This window comes from Sarcophilus harrisii, chromosome 1 (genome assembly GCF_902635505.1).
Source record: "Sarcophilus harrisii chromosome 1, mSarHar1.11, whole genome shotgun sequence".
Lineage (NCBI taxonomy): Eukaryota > Metazoa > Chordata > Mammalia > Dasyuromorphia > Dasyuridae > Sarcophilus > Sarcophilus harrisii.
In genome coordinates, this window is record NC_045426.1 from 83,930,026 (window position 1) to 83,956,410 (window position 26,385).

The following is a 26,385-nucleotide window of genomic DNA, read 5'->3' on the forward strand; positions in this document are numbered from 1 at the left end:
TTTTAAAAAAATTATTATTGAAAGGGTAATTAAGATCTACAGAAGTAATTCTAGAACTGGGGGGGGGGGGGGGAACCTGCTTCCTAATTTGAAAGACCAGAAATAGATGCTTTGGCAAATTGTTGGGAAAAGACAGGGGTAAAAAAAAAAATTGGCATACAAAGTAATTATAGCTCTTGCAAAGGCATATGCCAGAAAAAGGAAATGACCTAAGAATGAGAGGATATAATGGGAAAGGCAAAATGCCCTGACACCTTTCCTGAGTACCAGTTCCTTTCAAATTGTTTACGGGACACTTTTCCCTATCACAAAAATGACAGAAACTGAGAATTGGAAGAGACCTCAACAGTGACCTAGTACAACTCATTCACAAAAAGAATTGCCACTGTAACACATATGGCCTATTCAAATAATTTAATACCATTTTTAAAAAAATGAAAAATGGGTCAAGGAAAAGGCACAGACATAGATACAATCTGTTACTACTTCTAATGTAAATTTAACTGATAAATAGCTATCAAGCACCTCAATGAGGAGATTAAAAAATAGCCTAGAATCCACCTCACTCAGAAAACATTCAATCTCCTTGACAAATAGGCTGGTTAGAATATAATTTCTTACAAAATAGAATGATAGAAGATTATGAGCAGCATCACTTCATAAAAGTGAATGGAAAAAAGAATATGAGCTGAGACCCCATTATAAGAAATCATTGAAAGAGGTATTGGATAGATAACAAACAAAAAAGAAACAGAAGGAACATGCCCACATTCTACAGCAAAGCATTTCTTCATCAATGATAATGGGACTACTCCATTGTGATGGAATAAAAACAGTTTCTAATAAATTTGATAATTAAGAAGAAATGGAACTAAAAATGGGAAAAAAAAATAAAGGAAAGACAGCTAAAATAGGCCAACTCTGTAGAGAAAATGATGTTAAATAGAAAATAGAATTAACAAAGAAAAAATGACAACTACCTCCCACGGTCCTTATGAGAACCAAATGAGGTAACAATTATAAAGTGCATGGGACAATGTCTTGTACATAGTAAGTGCTATGTAAATGTTACCTATTTGAACTCAGATTTTCCAACCTTTCCAACCAATTTTCTATCCACTATGCCTGTGAGTGCCAGAAAGCATAGCAAGGGGGACAGCTAGATGATATAGTGGATAGGGCTCCAGCCCTGGAGTCAGGGGGACGTTGAATTCAAATCCAACCTCAGACACTTAACACTGGCTAGCTGTGTGACCCTGGGCAAGTCACTTAACCTCAATTGCCTTGCCAAAAAAAGAGGGAGTAAGAAGGGGAAAGACCTGAATTGGAATTCGGAAACTAGTATTAACAGACAAGATTTACATTCAGTAAATACAGAAATAGTATACTTGTAATTCAAATATCAAAAAAATAGATTGCAAATTATTTGGAAGCATAAGAACCTGGTTGGTCAGGATCCAACCACCTGCCAGGATTTCTCAGACTCGCAGAGACAAGTGAAATATTTCTTAGAATTTTGGTATGTCATGGCAGGGAGTCTCAGTCAGATTTTTGTTCTGAAAAGGAAATGTGTTCCCAGGCAAATAGCCAAGGCTTCGATGCTATATATGCTAGAGTTCCAGCTGAGGCTGGCTATCAGACATAAGACAGAAAACTTATCTCTGCAGGTCATTCCATATATCTTAGTAAAGAATTCCATATATCCATAGTGTGTTTAGCCATTCTTCAAGTTAAATTGCCATTCACTAAGTTTCCAGTTTTTTGCTACCATAGAAAAGACTGCTTCGAATATTTCAATATATCTGGGACTCTTGTTTTTTAGCTGATCTCCTTTAGTAATATGCCTAAGAGTAAAAACACGGGGCAGAAAGTATCAAGTTTTATAACTTTCATCATATAATTTCAAAGTTTGTTTCCGATTGTCTGCACCAATTCACAGCTCTGACTAAACTGAATCAGTGTAGATATCTTCTCCCCACAACCCTCCAACATTCAATGCTTCCATCTCATATTATTTTTGTCAATTTGGTAGATGTGAAGTAAAACTTAAGTTTCAATTTCCATTTATGTTATTTTTAGTGATACAGAACTTTCCTTTTATGAAAAACTTTTGAAAGATACTACCATGGCAGGGGGCAGCTAGGTGATGCAGTGGATAGAGCATCAACCCTGAAGTCAGGAGGACCAGAGTTCAAATCTGATCTCAGACACTTAACACTTCCTAGCCACGTGACCCTGGGCAAGTCACTTAACCCCAAATGCCTCAGCAAAAAAGAAAAAAAAAAAAGTAATACCATGTGGTGATTAAGAGATCTCTGACAGATATCTTTCAAGGTTGTTAGCTTTTGTAGTTTTCTCAATATTGTGTAAACAGTCCTAGTTCTGCCTTTTCACTTTGTATCAGTTCATAAAGTATTCCTAATTTAAAAAAAAATTCTTCATATTCTTTTTTATGACACAATAATATTCCATTATATTCACATACCAACATTTGTTTGGTCACTGCCTACTCAATAGACATTAATGTGCTATCCAATTGCTGCTGTAAATATTTTTATATATAGACCCTTTCCTTTTCTCTGACATTGTTGGGTTATATGAACAGCATGATTATCTCTGGACCATGGGGTAAGTACATCTCAGTGACTTTTTTTAGCATAATGCCAAACTGTTTCCAAAATGATTGAACCAACTTATAGTTCCACCAACAATGATTTCTGCCCTGTCTTCCCAAAGTCCTTTCATTTTAAGTGTTTTAACATATTTGCTAAAGTGATGATGGTTAGATGAAACCTCGAATTTTAATTTACATTTTTCTTATTAGTATTATCATTTCTTCTTATTATTATTCTTTGTGATTAGAGCATGCTTTCAATTAAGTGTTGTTTGCTTTTCTCCTTTTGAAAATACCTGCTTGATTCTTTTGACTGCTTATTTACTGAAGGTAAATCTTTTGTTCTTATTTGATTCTATCAATTTTCTTTGTTCTCAGAAACCAGAACTTTATTAGAAATTCTTGCTGTGGAGGCTTTTTGCCATTGACATATATGCCTCATCCTAGACATTTTTATTTTGTCTATGCAAAAGCTTTATCATTTATTTGTCTACTTTATCATTTATGATGACTTCTATTCCTTTCTTGATTAAAGTAACTTCATCTAATCAGATCATAGAAAGGGATAGCTTTTCATTCTCTTCTAATTTTTTTAATTATGTGGCTTTTATATTTAGAACTTTTAAGAGCTTATTCTCAAGGTACATGGTATTAACACACTAGTGTAAGGCCAACTATTGTTTTTACTGGTTGTTCCTATAAAATAGTTATTTCCTATTATTTGCATACTGGAATTAATAAGGAAATGGACTAATGTGTTTTAATTGTTTCTGGGTCTTGTTTATTGAATCCAATTCAACATGCCTACTTTTCTATATTTTGATTAGCATTATTTTACAATGCAATTTAAGATCAAGTACTGCTAGGTTCCCTTTTCATTTCTATTCTACACTATTTGTTCCTCTAAATTATTTTTTTTTTATTTTGTTTAGTTATACAAATTAACTTCTTGGTAGTTCAAATGATAGAGCACTAAATCTGTAAATTAACTTACATTTAGACCAGCATACTTACTTCATACATTGTCATGGCCTAACCAAGAACAATAAAAGAATTTTTAATTGTTGAGTCTTAGTATGGAGCATATTTTCACTGCTAGCAAAAGCTAGAGCCATAAAAAGAATCAATAAGCATTAATGGAGAAAAAAATGCCTACTCTAAATTAGGCTAAGAATTAGCTATAAGACAAACTATAGCAACAACATTTAATTCTTTCCATTTTTTATTGATACTAAAGCCACTGAATCAACCCAATTGTTCAGCATTTCATTCTTTTGAAGAAATTTCAGTGTTTATAGGTCTTCCCTTAATACATCCTGTGCAACTTAGAGATTTCTATTTTTAAAACCATCAGGTCCCTGAAACCTGCCTCCATCTGCCCTAATGAACCTTATATCCCACATCTCCATCAAATAAACAGCAAACTTGTGCCCAGCTCTATGCCTCTGCTCTTGTTGCTTCCCCCCAATCAGAAATACCTTCTTTTCTTTCCCCTTATAAAAAATCTTCAAATCCCACCTCTTCCATGAAGCTTCCTCCAAACTGCAAGTCCAGACCACTCCTGTCAGATAGCACTTTATTTTTCTCTATTTTATAGAGCTGTGAATTTTGAATCTGTAAGTTCTAGGAGGCCCAAAGAAATACGATGGTATAGTAGAGTCAAGCCAAAAGTCTCTCCTGACTTTATGTTTAGTACTTTACCATGCTACATTGCCTTTTATAAAAATCTAAATTTTTCTAAGAAATTTTACCCAAATTCTGCTTCACAATTGTTTATCTAATGTTTAAAATCCCAATTTTTTATAGTATTAAAGGAGGAATAAAGCTTCCTATACCTAGGAATAAGTTTACCTTCAGATCTTTGAAGGTAAAATATCCTATCTAAATCAAGACCATCATGTATCAACCACTGGAATCATTCACAGATTCATATCAGTGGTTTTAAATGTTTTAAAATCTAATGTCTAAGAAAACAAACTAGAACCAGACATGGGTTTAACTCAAAATCATCTAAGCTACACCAAAGGCCTTCATTCCATACACACTCTCAAGTTTTATTTAAAAAAAAAAAAAAAAAAAAAAAAGTCATTTTTATTTAAAGCTTCTGGGAAAGATAAATAGGTAGCTAGAACTTCATTTTGGAAATTAGATCTATCCTGGGTTTATTTAGGTCAAGATAAGAATAAGTTCCTGAGGATTTAAGTGTTATTTGTAACTTCTCACCCAATATATATTTTCAGAAGTGACAATTCAGATTTACTAAAGACAACTCATGAACTAGTTTTAAACCTGGATCACTCAAGATGTGTTTTTTTTTTCCTTCTTCTTAAATCACACTTTAAAGATGGCTAAATTATAAGACTCTTAAGAATAAAACCAGTGTATCTTTGACCAGCAGTGCTGACAAACAACACTATAAAATATGTCTATTGAACAAGATAAAAACCCAATAATTACTAGTACACATAAATATGTTTAAAAACAAGTTTAACTTTCCCCCAAATCTGTTCTTCTCCTCTATTTTTATAAATTATACAATCATTCACTCAGTCTCCATGTTTAAAATCTTGGTGTAATTTTTGACTCTTACCCCCCCCCCCCCCCCCCTTCATTAGTTACCAAATCTTGATGAATGTATTTTGTACAGTATTTCTTACATTCTTTCACTCTCCATGCCTATCACCACAACACTACTACGGTATTCTGGTCCTCTTCAAGCAAAGACACCAATCAACCAAGTATGGGCCCTCACTAATACCAATTTCAAATATCATAATAGTCATTAACAGATAGTCCTGCATATTAATACCATCAGATATACTGCTTAAGTATAAGACTGTTCATGTCATTTATTCATCTACTCAAAATTTTTCAATGGCTCCCTACTGCTGTGTAAAATTTAAAACTTGCTTGCCTGACATTTAAGACACTCTACAATCTGACACTGTCCCTACCCAACTTATTAGGTCCTCCATATTCTATGCCAGTCAAACAAGACTACTTTTTATCCCCCATGTACACAACATATCACTTCATCTCTGTGTCTCCAATCAGTATTACCTGCATATACAATGCTCTTACTCTCTCTTAATAGATAAGAATTCCTTTGCTATTGAATTCATATTCTTCAAGGCAATTAAGTAGTTCAGAGCACTGGAATGAACATCTGAGTTCTAAAACCTGCTTCAGATGCTCACTAGCTTCATGACTTAACCTGTCTACAACTGTTTGTCTCAGTTTCCTTATCTGTAAAATGGGAATAAAAGCACCTACCTCTTCTAGGATTATTGTGAGGACCAAATGATTTAACATATGTCAAGTACTTGGCAAATTTTATAGTGCTATATAAATGCTAGGTATTATTATTATTGTTGTTATTTTTAGTCCAAGTGAAATATCAACTCAAATGTCACCTCTTCTGGAAAGTCTCCTTTTGCCTACCCAAGTTAGTAAAGACTTTCCCATTCACAGGATTTCACACAATTTGCTTGTGGCTTTCTCATAATATTTAGTATATTATTTATGTTTGATAATCTCTCCACTCAATCCCACCTTTTTTAATGCTTATATTTAATAATGGTGATGCTACATAGCTAGATCATAAAACATAATTTCAGAAGAATTAAAATACCAAGTAACCCAAAAGGCATCAGAAACACACATGGTGTACGTGAATGAGTTTTAATGTACTGCAAATACTGGCCTGGACACTGGGCACTTGAAAGAGTTCATCACAGTTATTGTGAAAAGGAATTCGGATGGCTATATATCAAGATAAAGAGTTAACAAATGGACAGCCTCCACAGATGGACTGCTATCTATAAAATACTAAAAGAACTAGATAAAGGACTCCAGGATGTTAAACAGAGACTCTGTGAAGATTTTATTAAAAATGGATAGAAGAATCACACAGAATGAGAAAATGGACAGGCCCTGTTTTACAAATCATAGGGAAAAGACAAATGATATTTTTTAAAGCTTCCATAGTTGTAAATTTTGTTACACATTTGCATTTTGATAGTACTTTCATTTCTTTGCAGCAATGAAACTAGTTAGTTAAAATAATCACTAAATGAAGATGTGAATTGACAGTAAGTATTCCCTTTTCACAATCCTGATGAGTCCTTCCCCTAGCAACCTTATCAACAATGACTTCAATGCCCTAGGGTCTCTTCTCTCACAGCTTATTAAAGGTCACATTTAGTGCTACTTGCCATAGGCTCCTAAACTGCTAATAATGGCTTTGCAATCTATGCTATTAAAAACAGTACCTCTAATGGTGAGTTCATACATCCTTCAAAGTATGGATAAAGTTATTTGCTTATATATTACATTAGACATCATGAAAGTAAGAATTATGCCTCCTGTACAAAGTAAGCACTTAAAATATTTGTTGAATTTGTTGTTGAAATGAATTTTAATCAGCTGGTTGTTCCCTTAGATAACAGAATCTGTAGAATATGATGATATAGTATTTCTATAGCACTTAAAAGATTGCAAAGTGCTTTATAAATATTATCTCACTTGATTCTCAATAATAATCTTGTGACATAGATGCTATTATTATCTCCATCTTACAGATGAGAAAACTGAGGCAAACACATAAATTGACTTGCTACGATCACAAAGCTCCTAAGTGAGGCTAAACATGAATTTAGGTATCACTGATTCTAGATCTAGTGTTCTATCCACTGTGCCACCTAGCTGCTTCTGGTATAAATACAACGAAATCTTACTTAAAAAACTGGTCTTAGGTCAGTGTCACAGATCCACATTTTAAATAGTGGTAGAATGAGATCCTTTTGGTACTTACAATAATAAACTTGCTTGAAGGCTAATACAAACTACAGTGATACAAAGAAGCCTAGTGAATAAAAAGTTTTAAGATTCTTTTACTTTTAGTCCACCATAAAGTATCTGGCATTAAATAAGTCTGCAAAAGACTTAAAATACTCAGAAATACTCAATCTAGGGACTGAAAATCATCATGTAAACTTACTTCCTCCTTTGAAAGTGAGGTGGTCTAAATGATCAGACTTCATTGTAAATTGTGTAAGGACAAACAGCTAAACGGTTTCTCAGATATTCTTATTTTTAGCATAAACCCCAACACAACTCTTCACATTCCAGCCTTTTCTTTTTGTCCTCAAAGACTGTTTACACTGAAAAGTTCCTGAAAATGTATAAATTGGAATCTTGAAGGATTTATACAACATCCTATAAAACATAATACAGAAGAAAAAATAATAAAAGAAGCAAAGACATTTCCCTTTTCTATAAATCATACAATAATTATAGGAGGAAACCAAGGAAGTCAAAAGTAAACAAAATCTGCTGATCAAATAATTTTAATGTCCTATCCCAGGAACTTCTCATGGCTTAGTTAAGAGAAACAATTAGAAACCTAATTCATCTGTGACATTATAAAAGGCTCAAAATTTTGAAAAAAGAAATCTTGGCTCTGAAAACTACTGCATTCCCTAAAAAAAAAGTTTACTTTCAAGAAGCCTTGCCTTTGTGTCTCAGAGGAAATTGGCAAGATAGTAAGGTATAACAATTCTTTACAGGGACATTTTCTCAGTTACTCTATAAAGACAACTGTTTCATTTATTCCAAAGTAAATGGAGAAGACAGATGAAGTTTGGGTTTGTTAAATCACGTGTCCAAAAGGTCTTGATTTCTGTTATCAATAACTTCAAATAAGATGCATAACTTCTAATCTGCCTTAATTCCTTAACTTGAGAACACAGTCAATATTTACCATCGGAGAGATTATTGAGAAATTTCAAAATTTAAAATGCTACTTTAGTCAATCTCCAACTTCCAAATGCATTGACAGACTGCCTACTTTCCACATCTACTTTTACAATAGTTCCCTATTATTGAAAGAAATAATTGCCCCCTCTCCCTAGGCAACTGGAGTTAAGTGACATGCCCAGGGTCACAAAACTAGGCAATATTAAGTGTCTGAGGCCACATTTGAATTCAGATCCTCCTGATTCAGGGTCAGCACTCTACACTGCACCATATAGCTGCCCCTAAATAAAATATTTTTATTCCACAATCTGAAATTTTGCTTGGTAGAAAAATGCATGAGTCCATTAATATGCATAATACTGATAACAGCTTCATTTTGAAGTCCATTTGCAGAGTTGGAAGCAAATAATAACTGTGAAGATCAAATGATTACTGCATCATCAATACCTTTAAAAAAAAAAAAGGAATTCTTTACCTTGAAGTTATTCTAAAGGATAGCTTCATTTCATAAGATGAGAATATAGATTTTTTGCAAAGAACCCTTGTCTGGAAACAAAAAGCTAGTTCAAAACTTTGCATTTCCTTCCCATTTGACCCCAGGAAAGTAATTTAGGTTCTCTGGACTGCATCTTCTATAATCCAATAAACAGGAATGGACTAGATGGCTGCTAAACAACTGTCCAGCTTTAAAAAGACAGTGGTTATGGCCAACATTACACAATAATGGATATAGCTTCCAAGGCAAACCAAAACTAGAGAAAAACCCCAGTTGTTATATAGCATCTTTCAAACATGTTAATGGGAAACTATGAGATTCTTTTCAATTAAAAGAAACTCCAGAAACTGCATTGGCTCTCTCCCATTCAGCTTTCCCAGATCACTGTAGGCTGACCCTCTAAGCTACTTCTGAGCAAAAGCTTTTCTGAACACAAAATATGGGGAGTTGGGAAATCTTAAGATATGGCATAATTGAGAAGAGTATAAATAAGGTCAGAACTATGGTCTTAAGCATTTTGTTCTTTCCTAAATCACTACAAATCCCAGCATCTTCCCCAGCACAGTGTTCTACACACAATTGGTTGTTAATAAATATCTGCTGAATTGAACTGAAAAGAACTGATGAGTAAATATTAGTTGGCATGACAAAAGAGCTCAGAATCTAGAGCTATAAATTACAGGACCTAGTATTTGTATAGAGGCTTAAAAATTGCAAAGTACTTTACAATTATGAGCTCATTTAATCTTTACAACAGCCATGCAGAGTAGGTATTATTATTCCCATTTTACATACAAGGAAATTAAGTGAAGTTAGATGGCTTGTCCAGATTCACACAGCTCAGTGAGTGCCTGAGGCTAGATTATTAATACTTTACTTCTAATAGCACATGTTTAACCTATATCAGATTGCTTGCAGTCTTGGGGAGAGGGGTAGTAGAGGAGGGAGGAAAATCTGGAACACAAGGTTTTGCAAAGATGTATTTTGAAAACTTTCTTTGCATATATTAAAAAAAAAGAATACTTTACTTCCCCATGTGCCACTAAAAGGTACCTTACACAGTGTAGTGAAATGCAGGTTGGAAAGAGAATGAATGATTAAATGAACTAGTTAGGAAATGAATCTACCTTGCCTATCTGTAGTCCTAACCAAAAATTTCACCTGCATTCAAATCCCATAAAAATTCATGGGATACAGGACACATGACTCCTCAGAATCATAACTTTATAATGAGCAAGATACTATGTGATAGTCATTTCTGGCACAGTCAAAAAGGAAATAGAACTAAAAGAAGGGTCTGGCTATACTACGTAAGCATAGGACGTACAAAAAAGAAACACATAAATTAGATTAAAAGATATGATCTCAATTTGGCGCAAATTAAGAACCAAATTTCTTCATTAAGGCAGCTCAGTGGTCCAGGAGGACAGAGTACTGAATCTGGAATAAGGATGACCTATGTTCAAGTTGCACCTTAGATACTTACTAGTTAAATGACACTGGCCAAGTTACTTTCCCTAAGCCTCAGTTTCTTCATCAATAAAATGAGGATAATAGCATCTACCTCACAGGGGTGCTATAAGGATCAATTTACACATGTAAAACACTGAAAAAAAAAAGCACCATATAAGTGCTAGTTATCATCATCATCATCATCATCATTTATTCCACATAGAAATGTGTCTGTGATAACATACAGCAAACAATTATAAGGTGGCATAGCAGAATTAAAACAAATTCCAAATTCCAAGAATGAGCAAAATGAAGATAGGTTAATCTAGAAACATTCCCCTAGTAATTTAAGTCGTACATAATCAAAACTTATTTCTCACTGAGCTAAAAAGCAAAACTAGACACAGTAGAAAGTTCTCCTTGCGACTTCCCTTTGAAATTGAATCACCACCAGATATTTTTCAAGTGGTACAAATCCTCTGGCTAACAAATAATATATGCTCCCATAAGATTCAAAGATACACTGAATCAACTCCAGGATCAGAGCTGCTGAACTGAACTTCTAAAAGTTTAGCAGACTCATCTGCTGGCAGAAAAATTGGTCTTGAAGATGGATGTTAGATTCAAAGAAACACATCTTCTGGATATCTTAGGTTGCCTAGGGTACTGACTTTTCAATATTCCTCTTTTCAATCCATTTTTTTTTACCCTCCAAGATCTATCACTGAAAAGAATAAGGAAATCTTGCCTGGGATAGAATAGGGACTATATTAATCTCAGAAAGCACAATATGCCTTCCTTTTTAGTTCAGAAAAATTGATTCTTTTCCTATGTAGCTGAGACTGTAGGGCATTCTCATCACAAATCTTATGCAACAGTAATTTAGGCAATACCAAAACCTCATATGATATATGAAAATCCTCTTTTGTCACCCTAATTATAAGTACTGATGTGGTCTTTTTAAGTGGTCTTAATTTGAAGACTAAGTATTATCTAATTTCTATCAACCTGATCAGGAGCTTCCAAAGAACCTTTGATCCCATTAAGTTCCACCCACTATTACTTGGGAAATGGAAGGGTCCCCAGCTTTATTCACATAAACTGATCTAATGTTCTGACTTGAGCAATAAATATATACCTAGCTCAGGTTACTGCCAAATAGTTGCAAGATTCTAATATGTTCACAAACATGAGAACATACTTTGGAATTTTCAAAAACTCATTTCTCTCAACTTTAGTGGCTGCTTCAAAAAAACTCACTAAATTTCCCCACACTGGAAAAAAAAATAATGACGAAGTTAGTGTTCATCTGTTGTCATGTTTTTCTCTGCTGTCAATAGATGCTCCTAAAGACCAGATGATTCTGATATCTAGTCAAGTTACCTAAAGAATTCCAATTTTCCTGAACCAGTTAATACCAAGAATCTATTTTAAACATAAAAGAATCCATTGAACCAAAACCAGAATACTGGTTAATGGTAATCTTGGGGCCTGTACTGAATTTACAAGCTAAATAATGAAGCTAATACAAAACAATTCCTCTTTGCCTCATCCATGCATTTTAAAAAGCAGTAGGTTTCGAGGCATCTTATTAATCAAATTCAGTGAGAGGTTATACTACTGAAAGAGATCAAAACTCTATCCCCATGCTTCTTGCTTCCTTCTTTACTCCAAGGTACATGCCTAATAAAACACAGAGTACAAAACATAGTATCTTCAGCCATAATTCCTAATGACAATCAAGAAAGACAAACCAGGTAGGTGCTAGCCATTGCTACCACCAAAACAAGGAAGTATCCAAATGCAGTAACCAAGGGTGGGGTAAGAGAGATCTGTGATAGTCCTGAGAGTACTAGCCAATTGACTTCCTCCTATAGTAACCAGGTATGAAAACCTGAAAGCCCCCAACATGAAATCACAGCTAGAAAAACCTTTTTGGCTAATGTTTCTCTGGCAAGTATACAGTTCCAGTATCTCCAAAATGAGTAAAGCTGTCACCAGCTTTGTTTTCTGAAAAATAAATACAGTCTCTGAGAAAAATACTAAGTTATGCCCTGTGTAGAAAGCCTTACAGCAGCAGCATCTTTTGCATATCAACAATTTACAAGTCTTGACAATGCCAAATGAAAAGCATTCACTTCTGTTTGCTACAACCATGAAGATGGGAATATGAAAGAATACTTCTTGCCCATCAAGGAAGTACAAAACAAAATTGAAACTTTCTTAACTAGATGCAATAAAATTACATCTCCTTAAAGACAAATGCATATATATACACACACACATGCTCTATGTTCAGAAGCATACAGCAGATCCTGGTGATTCTGAATCTGGACATCAGTACTAATATGAGAGTAGACTCCATCTAGAGAAGGAAATGGGGACAAGGGGAGAGTAAAGGAGCTGTAACTGTTCACCCGTGTTAAGAAAATAAAGGGATTTGGCTCAGCAATGAGAAGCAAAGGAAATCTATCTGCTTTATCCTGAGGGCTCAGATGTTGAACATTCCCCTCTATTTTTATTTGCTCCCAACCCTAGCAAAAGGCTTTGGCACAGGAAATTTAAAGGTTATCTCATCCTTTCATTTGGCAGAGAGGGAAACTGAAACCCAGAGAAACTAAGGGACTTGCCTAAGGTCACACAACTCATCCAGAGTACAGCTCAGATTCCAAACCCATTGACCTAAATTTACCCCACACTCACATGTCTTCTCTACTAATTCTTAGATTTCTCTATGACGTTTCCTATACAATGGTATACAAGGCTTATCTCTCAACACTACTGCATAAAGGATGCCAATTTGAAATCATTCCAGGAATAAAAATGAGCTACTTCATAGCATTGCGAGGAACAGCTTAACCTCTTTAAAGGATCAATCCTTCTCCCATTGAACTCCACCTCAAATGAAAGCTAGTTAAACTTTTAATTTGAGGAGAAATTATTTTTCACCATGTGTGAAACATAAAGGAAGGACTCATTCATGAAGCATAACAAGAAAAGTACCCAAGTAACAGCTAAGTTATCTAAAGAAAGGACATAATGACCACTTTCAAATATTGGAAAAGGGAATCATAAAATGTGTTAACCATTAGTCCAGTGCAAATAAGAATGAGAAGGCATAGCCTTGATATCAGTTATAATTCCTTATCTATAAGTTCTGATTAAGAAACAAGTCCAATCAAGGTTATACCAACTATTGATCCAAGCATTTAAACAGAATCATGTGTATTTGAGAGAGAATCCTCTGGGGCTTATGAATCCCACATAATTTGAACTGGCTATGTCTATTATAGATGACTATAAGTTCTCAGAAGGTATAGTCTATGTCTATTTTACTTATTTACCTTGAGAGGCAACAGTAGTAACAAAATAAAACAAAACAAATAACAACAACAACAAAAACGCAAGACTTGAAATCAGGAAGCCTGGGTTAAAAAACTTTAACTACTAACTTTATGACTGTCACAAATGAGTCATTTAATTTTTCTGAGCCTGTTTTCATCAATAAAATGGGTACAAAAGTTGTCCTAATATCTCACAGGACTGATACGACGAAAGCATTCTGGGAGCCTAAAAGGACTTAAATATGCTTTCTTACTGTGATAGTTTGTACAGAGTCCACAGAGTTTCGTGCAAGTGGACTATTCACATAGAGCACTTAATTATTAAGTACGATAATTTCTATGACTGAGAAAAAGAATTCTAAAAATTGATCTGCTCTTTCCTGAGAGTGGGTCATATAAGGAGTCTAAATTTTTAAGACTTTTAATTCTCCTTGTAACAATATACAAGAAACAAAGTTGGAACCAATTGCTTTGCAAGTAAGCAAGGAACCCTAATAATAAAGCTGCCTCAGAGAGAAGGCAACAGCTAGAACTAAAATACTTGATATGGATCACAGGAAACTGTAATTATATTTGTTCTCCTTAGTTCTAGAGGATATTATCAGACTCAATAAGTGGAAGATTCTGAATAGCAATAGGGAAAGAAGTTCTCTTTCAGGCTACTACTTTGCTCATTTCCACTGTATATGTTATTGCTATGAAACTGCTATGTGTGAAAGGCATTTTCAATCTAATTACAAACTAAGCTGAATTATTTTTTTTTCCATTTTCCATTTCCTCTAATGGAGACATAAACAGTAAACTGACTTTCTCAAGATAAAGACAGTGAGGACAAACAAATTGGGAATAAAATTCCCATCACTTCCACTTCCTCTCCAATACAAAGGTGCAAAATATAGTTTCACTGAAATGTTTAATGGGTTTCTAGGTGACAAACTGGGATCTTATAGATAAAAGATAGTTCAAGCACAAAGAGAGGTAAGTACAGATTCAGATTCACCAGGTCAGACAGTAAGCAGTGAAGCCCTCTTGTATGCAACTCTAATTGGCAGAGAACAGTAATGAATTCAAGAGATATGGACACAAAAAATCCACTCCCCCCTCATCCCCAGATGAAATGGAAAGGGGTGCATGCATGCAGGATCTGCATGCAATTAGAGCTACATACTAGTGGCCTTTGCTATAGATCCAAGTGTGTGTGTATTTACCTAAAATCCTTGCCCATGGATAGATCACAGAACAATCAAGGATTACTTCCCACTAGAGGAATTTTTTCAACAATATCCCATTGTAGATATATATATATATATACCCTAAAGGGTATCTCTTATTCTAAACTAATAATTTATTTTTTTCCAGCCACTAACCTTGGAATCTAATCACATTGCTACTGGGCACTAGTTTAAGAATGCACAACTCAGTACCCATTAGCTCTTAAAGAAAAGCCTTCCCAACCTCTCCAATTTTCTTCTAATGGCAGCATTTTAGCTGGCACGGAGTTTGCTCCAAGGACAGATCTTCTTTTGCACCTTTCCAAAACAAAATCATTTGGATTTCCCTCCCTCCCCACAAAAAAAAAAAAAAAAATCCTTCCAGCAGCATTCGACCGAAGTATAAAGCAACCTGGTTGGCTTCCATGCATCCGATGGCCTCTTCCAAGAGTGAAAACTCCACGCAGACATAGCCATAGTCGTAACCTGGGGACAGCATTTAAATACAGACGGGAGTCATGTTAGTGCCTTGCAAAAGACAAAAGACACACAAATCCCCCATTTTCTGACCCCTTTAGTCAATAACCCTCTTACTGTCCCTTCCTCTCCCCCCCAAAACAGATTCCAATCCCACAAAAGTAAATGGTATTGAGGAAAAATCTGGATGTTCAAATTTCAATCCAGACTTGCTCTGCTATCTATTAAATATAAAGTTTCTCTGCCCTCCCCTTAAGAATGACAACCTGCTGAGAGTGCCTTAGAATGGGTAATCCCACAAAGATCAGTTCAGACAGGAAACGGCAACATTTAAGAACAAGTTGAATGCCCTGGAAAAAAGAAAGTCAGCAGGAGGAAGGTATCTGGAAAACACTGACTTGTATGTGGAGAAGAGGGATCATCCCAAGGAAAACCTGGCAAGGTCACACACACTTCCCAAGAAAAGAGCACCTTTGCAGAGACCAAAAGTATAGACACATAAAAGGGCAGGGTTTTTTTTTCCCCTAATGCCTCAGGAGATTACTACTTGGCAGAGGGCACTTCAGCTTTCTTTTATATCATTTTTATAAATCCAACAGCATTCACATACACTAAGGAAAGAGAAGTGGTCTTGTGAGATCAGTTAGTGTGCTAGTTTCCAAAATGTGAAATCCATAGTGTGAAGTACAGAATACATTTATAGCCTCTTTTGCCAGTCAAATGAACAAGTTGTTATTTACCTATTCTATCAAATTCCTTGTTAAAATATTGAGTTATATAATTTTAACTTGCTTTAGATTTTCCCTGGTACTGGCAAATTATTCCAACAGCTGATATTTATATGACATTTTTGAGATACAAGCATTTCAGATTTTACATTCACCATCTCATTTTTCTTCAAAACAAACCCTGTGTGTTAAGTAATTCAAGTATTACCTCCATTTTATAGATAGAATAACTGATGTTCGGAAGAGCGGGAAATGACATGTGGTTATATAAGCTCTGTGGAAGCATATCATATTTGCATATTGATCATGATTTCCATGTTTCCTGAATACTGCAAAGGATAGGGACAATGTAAAGTTGGACATAATATTATACAAGTGGAACACAAAGTAGGGAGGAGGTAATTTAGATGAGAATTATGACTCAAGAAGAGAGAAATGTTATGGGAACTTATGACAATTTGGGGACAAAATATTAATGTGGTAGGAGTTTGACAATACTGAATTAAGAAACCAGTAGCTAAAACTAACTGAAAACAAAAAAAAATAAAATTGAAAAAGGATGGTGCAGAGGATGGTGACAAAAGCAAAGCAGAGTAGAATATAAGAGTTAAAAGAAACTATTATGTGAGGATCACTTTCCATTTCAAAAGCATGGCATTTTATTTTAACAACTGAAATTAAGGCACAGCCTTCAGTGAAGAACAAGAGAGTGTATCTGTCTGTGGAATATGTATATATACACATGTTAATTATATGAGTGCACATTCAAGTAAAGTGATGGTGCCTGAAGCAGATCAGCAGTCTATCCATCTGAGATTAATGTATTATCTTTCTATTAGAACTAGAAAGTTCCTAAGGGAGCAATAGCCAGTTCCAGATCAGTCATGTTGAGAGTCATCACATTAACTGTAAAAAAACTGTTTTTTATTAGAACTTGGGAGTACCGCAGATTTACTAAGAAATGTCTAAGAGGCACAAAGTAAAAGGACTAGAGCACCTTTTCTAAATTTTAAGAATGATTAGGATGAAAAAATAAGGTTCCTAGAAATGTCAATGTTACCCCTAAATCAGGAAGTGGATTGTGTCCCACAAAAGGAACTTTTTAGCCACTTAATTCTGCTAGAACCCTGAATCATGAGACTTGAAACTAGAAAGGACCTTATATGCCATCAAATTCAGTCTCTTAATTTAACTGATGAGAAAATTGAGGTCCAAAAAGGCTGAGTTTTTTTTGCCCACAGTCACAAAACTAGCTAACTAGTAGAGCCAATATTTGAATTAAAGTCCTACCTTTTTTTCCACCAACCCACTAAAGATAGATAAAATTTAAGGTTTACTTAAAATACTTGTACACAAAAGACAGAATTACCTTTGTCACTAAACCTCTTATATATAAATCCAATGCACTAGCAAGTAAATACTTTTGGCAGTTTAATAATTTAAAAGGATTTTATATTTTTCTAAAAACCAGATATGAGCACAAGTTGTAAAAACCCAGAATTTATAGATTCCAGGAAAGGAGAAGAGAGTTGGGGCCAGGAGAAGGGTTACAGTGTGAGTCTCTCAAAGAGGGTCACAAAATATTCACATTACATTAGAAACCAATAAAACTGAAAAGTTGCAAGTTGTGTTCAAAGCATCTAAGAATACTCTTATGTTATATCCAGGCTTTATTACTACTCAATCCTATATTAAACCACATTCCAAACTATAGGGGATTACAAAGTTTTAACATGTCTGAGACCAAATGAGATGTTTGAAGAAAAAAGGTATTTTGACAAGAATCATTCTTTCCTCTCATATTATCAGAGCCATAGTGAATTAGTTCACAACAGTTTCTTTCTAGTGACAGACATTGTATATTTCCATGTGTTCACTGGATTGCCAATCAGAATTATTCTTTAAAAGTCTAGAACTAAAAAAGACCTAGTAATCACAGAAATCAGGAAAAACAGAAAAGTTATCATACCAATTATCCAGACTCCCAGAGATCACTCTGAAGAAAGAAAAACATGGTATGGACTGAGATTTGGGGGACTTGTTAAGAACCAATATAATGATTTCCCTTAAAATTGAGATAAATATCAAAAGGTTGATTTAAGAATTTTATAAACAAGTACAAATTCTTTCTGCTTTATTCTGGAGTAGAAAAGAGAGAACATTTCTAAGAGAATGTCCTGAATCAGGAAAATTATCTGGTACTATCTATGTGGCACACAAAAACAACAGGAAGATGAATGTTAAGGCAATTTACAAACTGAGAAACTGGAATAGTAAAACATTTTGGCAGGCTGGTACTTGGTATTTATTTATAAAGTAAAAACAATATGTAAGTGATTCCAGTTACCTCACTTCAGTTGTGCTCACTCATATAGGAATGGTTTCATATATTTCTTTTCTCATGAGAAAAGGTGAAAACAGGGAAGAAGGGAAAAAAACGGATCAAAACAAATTAAGAGTTCTAGTTCTTCCCTTCTTCCACTTACCAAGTGATCTCTTCTTCTCAGGAGCAATATGTGTGGTGAATGAGGCAGGTGCTCAAAGGGGTTATGACAAGTAAAGAAACTACAAAAACACTTATACATCTAAAACCATAACCATTCAACTGCCACCATCATGGAATGATATATCAGAAAACCCACAGTAGTACTTGTTGCTTAAGACAAATGACAATAAACCAATCCTTAAATTTTTCAAACAAATGATAGTTAATAATGAAGTCTTTCTTTCATTATCTAATCCAACTGCCTTACAAATTTATGAATCCGCTTTTCAATATCACCAAGAAATCTTCCTAAAGCACTATTTATCTGATCTAGAAAAACTGCATTAACTTCACAAACTAATCTGGTAAAAAACCCAGGTTCTAATATAGACTGCAGATATTGCATACATACAGACTCTTGAGAAATCTGTGGCCCTCTTAAAAAAGACAAGACACAATGACACAATGAGAGATAGAAAAGAGATATTAAAAACATCAAAATTATTGGAGTTTGACTGACTCTAGAGAATTTGGTTAGTTGATCAGCACCAAATAAAAAAACTATAGAAATAATCCAATTTGATTTAAAAAGCCTTTGCATTAATCATCTATGATTTGGATTTTAACAGATTTCTGTATGATATAAGAAAAAAGCAGCAGACTCCCTTTTTTTCTAACTATATAACTTCTTTTTCAGATGGAATAAGCAAGAGGGGTTTTTAGGTATGTAAAGCTCTAAAATACTCTGAAGGGCTATGAATTTTTTTTAATAACAACATTAATTGGTTCAAAGGACTCTCAATTATTTAATTTTCATTTTGCTCCCAACAGTGAGTATTACTTCTCAACTACAGAAAATATTTCTCCTAAATTTTACTAAAAATTGTAAAGTACTCCCTTTAAGTTGGGACTTTTAGCAAAACCAAACCAGAATTCGTCAGACCACCAGAATTTTCACCAAGGGAATCAAAGATGACACAACAAACTCAGGAATGTTAATAATTTCACTGGGTACATCTATTAAAATCTTCAATGCAATACTCACCTGCAAAATAGGAGGATTTTCCAATTTCGATAACAATTATTTTCAATTCTATTTTTTGTCAACTATTGACAGCTTATTTGTTACTAGGCTTGAAAACTGTATATAGTGCTATACATCTAGTTTTTTAATAGCACAAACCAGTTATGAAATGAAAGGCAAAATAATTCTATACAGGCGCAGCTAGGTGGCACTGTGGATAGAGCACCAGCCCTGAAGTCAGGAAAGACCTCGGTTCAAATTTGACTCAGACACTTAACACTTCCTAGCTATGTGACCCTGGGCAAGTCACTTAACCCCAATTGCCTCAGGAGAAAAAAAAATACTGTTATACATACTTCTATACAAAGACTGCCCCCCCCCCCCCAGGATCATTTCAACTCGTCAATGGGTCTAGTTTTCCAAATATGGCATCCACATGATTATTATCAATAGTATTCCATATTTATCACATAATCTATACACAAAACAATGAGCCAGACTCTCTAAAAGATAAATAGATGAATTTTAAAATCCTATCCTTGCTTTCAAAGAAGCTCAATCTAATAGAAGAGATGACAAGTACTCAAATAATTATGATACAAGACAGAATGTAATTAGTGCTAAATAAGTAATATAAATTACAAGATAACAACAACAACAAAAGAAACTTTCATCTTGGATGCTCAAAAGATAGTAGAATCACTTCCAAGTGACTGGGGGGGAGGGGGAGACAGAAAAGTTCACAGAGGCAGTAGAACTGAGATTGCTCTCTTCTATTAAGTCACTAAGAAACTAGCATAGACAAGATGAAAAGAAATCATTGCAATTGGCCCATAACATTTAGCATTGCCAAACACATGAATATTCTCAGACACCAAGAGCATATAATCAAGATTAATTTAGTTCAGAATGGACAAAATGGTTCTTTTGTCATTTGTGCCAAAATAACAGTGTTAACATCCTAACACAAGTTTGTTCACCACCAATATGGCTCACTAGGCAAAAATCATTGTCTAGCACTGATCTACTTCTTTGTCAATTCTTCCTTCCAACACACAATAAATTACTACTTTCTATACTCATTTTTAAAATACTGATGTTTCTCCTCTCACATATACCTTCCGATGAGTTACAGTAAATTTGGAATTGAATTTACCAATGAAGTTTATCACATACAAGAAACAAGTCTATCCCTATTTAACCTTCAATCAAAAAGCCTACTAAAGGAAACAGCATCAATGCTCAGCAAAGTGCCTATAATTCTAAACTGCCATTATAGTGATCTATATAAGCAGTTTCAAGTAGCTAAGCAGTAGAAAAGGTAAAGAGTAGATTTTTTAAAAAGAGGTATTTCAAAATACTTTGGGAGATCGGTACTCTTTTCAATGAGGATACTCCTTCCACTGATACAGATTATCAACCATGCCTAATACTATGCAATTCTTAATTATGTTCTTTCACAGTTTTTTCTCCCCTAAGCCACCCGTGACACTAGAGACTTTACTGACGGTTTTGTTATTTTTTATGGGCTCTATAATTTCTTTCTATTACATACATGCTCAAGTCTATTTATGTCCATCATATATCTTTTCACTGCCTTTTTGAGTGTCACTCACAATTTTGATTCTTTGAGGGAAATAGTGTTCCCAAGATAAATAAAATTATATAGGTTCCACAGGAGATTGTTTTAAAAGTTAAGATTTGCATAAGTGAACATCTCAAGATTGTTAAAAAAAAAAAAAAAAAAAAAAAAACCACCACCACAACAAATTACCAGATGGAATCTTGCCTACTCCATTTCTTTAATTTGGACACAATTCATCATTCCTCTACAGTACAACAGCACTATATAAATTATACAATACAAATGTGTAATAGTACATTTTCAAGAAACTGGACATCCAACTTCCAAGTCTGGATAATAAGCATTTTTCAAACATCTAGTTTTCCTATATGGATAACTAAGTCAATTTTCTGACTTATATGGATATCAACGAGGAATGGTCTGGGACTTGAATCAATCAACGTGTCCTCCCATTAAATATATCTATTTGGAGATATACATATATATCTCCACACAAAGAAAGATATGTTAGTAAATCAGAACTTTACCTTCTTTTAATAGAATATAGTAACAATTTGAAGAGAAAACAACAATACCTCAACACAAGATTCTTAACAAGATCAGAAGAATTAAAGTCTATATGCCAGATATCACTTTTTATTGTATCATTTTTGCTGCTTTAATTAATCTAATATACATTTTCTTTTACAATTCCCCCCATGTGTTAGTTTCATATGAACACCTAAATTTTGGAAATTGCTTGCCATTTCTCACACAACAATTCAAACATATTAAGATAATAATACATTACAACTAAGTATCATACAGCTACACAAGAGCATGCTAGGAGTAAAATTTCAACTGGATGCAGGAATTTCAATAGTCCAGATAGCATTAAAATATCTATATAAGATTTACTTCAGTCTTAGAAGCACACACACAAAATTTCAAGTTTTAACTGCTATATTACCATAAAAATCTAAACACAAATAAAAAATTAAAGCTTATGAAACACATGAACAATATTTCTCCCACTCTCCATTCCAATCACCAATTCTTGGCCACTTGATACAGTAAAAATATATGCCTCAATGAGACTGTTTTTTTCTGGTTTAGAAGTACAATTCCATAAGTCATGACTAGTCCCCAGTCTAGATCAGACTTACAGAACCTTAAGAGTTGGAATGGTAATTCAAACTATTAAATCCTCTATTTATACCCCTGGATGTATCCTTAGCACTAACATTAAACCCATTACTGATTTTTTTTGGTATACTCAAATTTACCAAAAGCATTAAAATTACACTTTACTAAAGTATTTGTTTTCTTGTCATTTTATGAAACTACAAAATACATGGGGGGAGAGGGGGAGATCAGACTTTTTAAAATTTGTTTTTCAGAATGTGTATGTATGTTCCCCATTGTGAAAACAGTATGAGACATTATGCCATAAGCAGGTTATGGGGGAGGGGAGGAAAAGAGATGGTGCAGTGCTGGGGAGTAAGGCAGGGAAGAAGGAAACATCTCAGAGGAAACTAATAATATACAAAAAAGAATTTTTAAGTTTCCCAAATGGAGAGATTAGTTACTAGACTATTTCTGACATTTGGGCTGTTAGCACCCCAACTCAATCCTAATGATAATTTAAATTACTCATACTTTTTATTTAAAAAGCAATTTCTTCCTGAGGAACCAAAAATATTCCAAAGTTGTTTCATTAATTATTTTAATATCCTATGAAAACAAACATAGCTCCATTCATAGATTAGATTAAAAACACAATAATACCATATAGAAGAGAAACTTGCCTGAGAGAGAGAGAGAAGGAGAGGAATTAAATGTTCTAATTCACTGTTTTAGAGTTAAACAATTCTTTGGCTACTTTTAGAGCCAAATTTTAGAGATCAAAACTATTTCATTGTTTTAAGTATTCCTAGAAAGTTAGACACAAGCATTCTTTCATGTGACCCTCAAGAGTTATGTGACTGCCTTGTTCTTTCTTCTTTATTATGCCTTCCAACAGAGAATTTATTACTTCAGTTTTTCCTTTACTCAAACTTAGGTATTTGTATGTGGAATTACTATTTGCTGATCTTTTTTCTTCCAGATCAGACTTATTTGAGCTTTTAACATTGTTTGTTATCTCCAAAAAGTTCATTCCCTATTGTTGGCTAGTAATTTTAAGGATTACCACCAATTATGTATTTTGGTATATACAATTAATTTAAAGTTATGTTTCCATGGTAGCCTATTTATGTTTTTAGTCATACAAAGGTAATTCATCAATTCAACAAAATTTATTAAGCATCTATTTTGTGTTGTACACTGAAGGAAATAACTTAGTTAAGACCAACTTCCTTGTCTTAATGGAGTTCAAAATCTAACAGAGTATAAGACATAAGTTCAGATAACTATAATAAATATTACAGTAAGTATATTAAGGAATCTCAAAACAAATCGTTATTAAAAGTCTTGGAGGAGCTGCGAGGAATGGGTGGAGACAGGGAACAAGCAAGACAGGGAACTTCCTGGAGAAGAGACCATTTTAAGCTGGGTTTTAAAGTCTAAAAGAAAATTCAATAGATAAGATAGGGAAGAGAGGTACTACTTTTTTGTGTGTGAGAGAATTCCATATCACTTCCTACTAATGGACTCTACAAATTATTTCTGCCTCTAATAAAGACTTTTATGAAATCATTAGCAAATATCTAAATCATTATTTTTATGAAGAAAAACAGAACCTAATAGTACTTGTTGAATTTCTGATGCTTATTACACCAAAAATAATGACAAAAAAAGAATAAATTACAAATTTACAAGTTTCCAAGTTGCAACTTTATTACAGACAAAATATTACAATAACATTATTTCTACATAACATCTGGACTGAATTGAGCCTAAGAACCATCAATAAAATGATTCTAACACAAAGTCATTGGTGCAGATCAAGTTATTTACATTTGTGCTGATTGTAAGTGAATATCCATAGCCCTTATGAATAGGAATGTTAAGAAATACATCTTTACATGAAATGAAGTGATTTATTAAGAGGCTTATATTCAGTCATTTAGAAAACTCAATTACATACAAAAGAAACAGAATGCTTTTTTCAATATTCTTAATGTGAAGCAGAAGGAGATACTGTGGGAAAACACTGGGAGAAAGAGCAAGCACAGTTCTTGGGTACAGTTGCAGAAGGCAGGAAAGAGCCTACCATAACAATAACAAAAGCCTGTAAACATCTTTTAGGAACGGTCTTTGCTTGGTCGCCTTTGAAAGCTTACATAAATATTATTCTTCCACTTGAATTAAAGTAGTGAAGCAAAAAGGTCCCAAATCTGAGGCCAAAATATAAGTTTGATAACAGAAGTCTACTTTTCAATATCCATCCTATAAAAAGGAAGACAGTCTAAAAGGAGTTCCTCTAATTCCAAAGAAGCATTAGAATCCCCACTTTAGCCTTACTAAAATTATAAGACTTGTCCAAAAGCAAATGACTTATTCAGCAGAAAGAACAGAAAAGAATTTGAAATAAAATGACAAAGCAAGAATTAATCCCACCTTAACAAGGAAGAGGAACTTAGCAAAGCAGTAGAATTGGGTTATAAGCAAACTTCAATTGCTTCCCGCAGACTGGCATTAAAAATACTTTCACCCGTGGCAGACAGATTAACACCATCTTGGTGTCTGGGGAAGAATAGACAATTTAATCATGCCTCAACACTGAAATTCCAGAGAGACTAAAACTGAGAAATTTTTTTTATCAATACCTTCCTGGCACTGCCCCAGGTTTCTGGGCCCCTGGCCATATCCTCCTGGGAAGTAAAGCTGACCACATAATCTTAGTTTTGGGAAAGGTTCTACATAATGTTGTCAAATCATTTTTCATGGTGATTATTAGGCCTAGCTTAGTCTGTTGGACTAAGTTATTTTCCCTTAAGTGAATTGTTATCACATTTGGCAAAATCCTTTGCCATACCACTGACTGGATGAGGGGCAATAACTGGTCCCATAGCCTCCCTCTTGTCCCAAGCCAGGAGACCCGAGCTTTGCTGGATGCTATCCCTAATTGTGTTCCATATGGTCGGCACCACACTTTTTTCTCAGGTAAAACTACAGTGTGGCCACATACCCAAACTTCAGGGGGATGAACCTGTAGATATGGAATCTCTCCTGAAACAGAAAACAAAAAAAAATTTAATATGCTGATATCCACCAAAAATTCCCATCACCTATTCAAAAGAACTTAAAAGATGACCTTTTACAAGGTCATGCAAAAACATGAACTTCCAAAATATCACAGGACTCTAGAATCAGTCAAGAGATGACAGAAAAAGCATCTATAAGCATCATGAATTCAAACCCCTAAATGGGCAAATAAAATAGATAAATATGGAAGTTTCTTAAGATATTAAAAAGCTTCTTGGAGCAAGTACAATATCCTCTAATGCCTTTAGAGATATGATGATGAATACAGAAGTTAAAAAGAGAGGAGGGGAAGATAATTCCTTTTCTGGAACCCAACATACATCCAAATGTACTCAACTAAAATTCAAGAATCTTCTCATCCACCCACACAAAATTAAACAACCCTACCATCTCTGATAAATTACTACTTTGGTCTGAATGTAAGTCACCTCACTAGCCTTAAAAGGAATATATGTATATGAACACTGAAAAATATTAAAAATTATAGGCTGTATTTATTTTATGATGAAAAACAACATGACCTACATTCCAACAAGTAAAATATATTTTAAAAATGAATTTCACTAAAGAGGGGCATATTAATTTTATTTTTTTAAATCTCAGCCTTAAGATAATATAACTGGTGATTTTAACATTTACCATGCTGAATTCTCTAAAATATCTAGCCTACCTACTGCTCTGATGCATGGTAGAAATGGCACTAAAGTCACTCTCCTAGGAACAAAATTCTTTTGTAACCTACTAATCAGAATTTCCATTATGGTAGGGATATTGTTACTTTGTTCAAATTATTACAAAGTTCCTTAGGGCCCTGAAATAATGTATTTTGTAGCTAATATTCAGAGTTAGAATGGGGAGCTCAAACCCACATTCAGTCTACAGCTTAAGTTAGCCAACGATGCTATGAATATATCCTACCATCACTACTACCATCAATCCTTGCTGAGATACATAATTTTAATGTAAGGTTACCTCCAAAGCAACAGGAAGGAATTTAGCAAATAGATTTTTTATCTATCAGCTC

The 26,385-nt window shown here is 34.1% G+C and overlaps 1 protein-coding gene and 1 long non-coding RNA gene across 3 annotated transcripts in view; one reads left to right on the forward strand and one right to left on the reverse strand.

The window, feature by feature from the left end:
- Positions 1–26,385, reverse strand: part of RBM6 (RNA binding motif protein 6) — a 103,520-nt gene that overhangs the window by 44,112 nt on the left and 33,023 nt on the right. For both annotated transcript variants that reach the window (XM_012543505.2, XM_012543508.3), the window contains one exon: positions 15,287–15,360. In XM_012543505.2, the coding sequence (XP_012398959.1) occupies positions 15,287–15,360 (74 nt within the window). The remainder of the gene's footprint in view (positions 1–15,286; positions 15,361–26,385) is intronic.
- The window catches only part of LOC116422307, a 29,096-nt gene continuing 5,266 nt past the window's right edge, over positions 2,556–26,385 (forward strand). The window contains exon 1 of the long non-coding RNA XR_004232896.1: positions 2,556–2,628. This is a non-coding gene — a long non-coding RNA (uncharacterized LOC116422307). The remainder of the gene's footprint in view (positions 2,629–26,385) is intronic.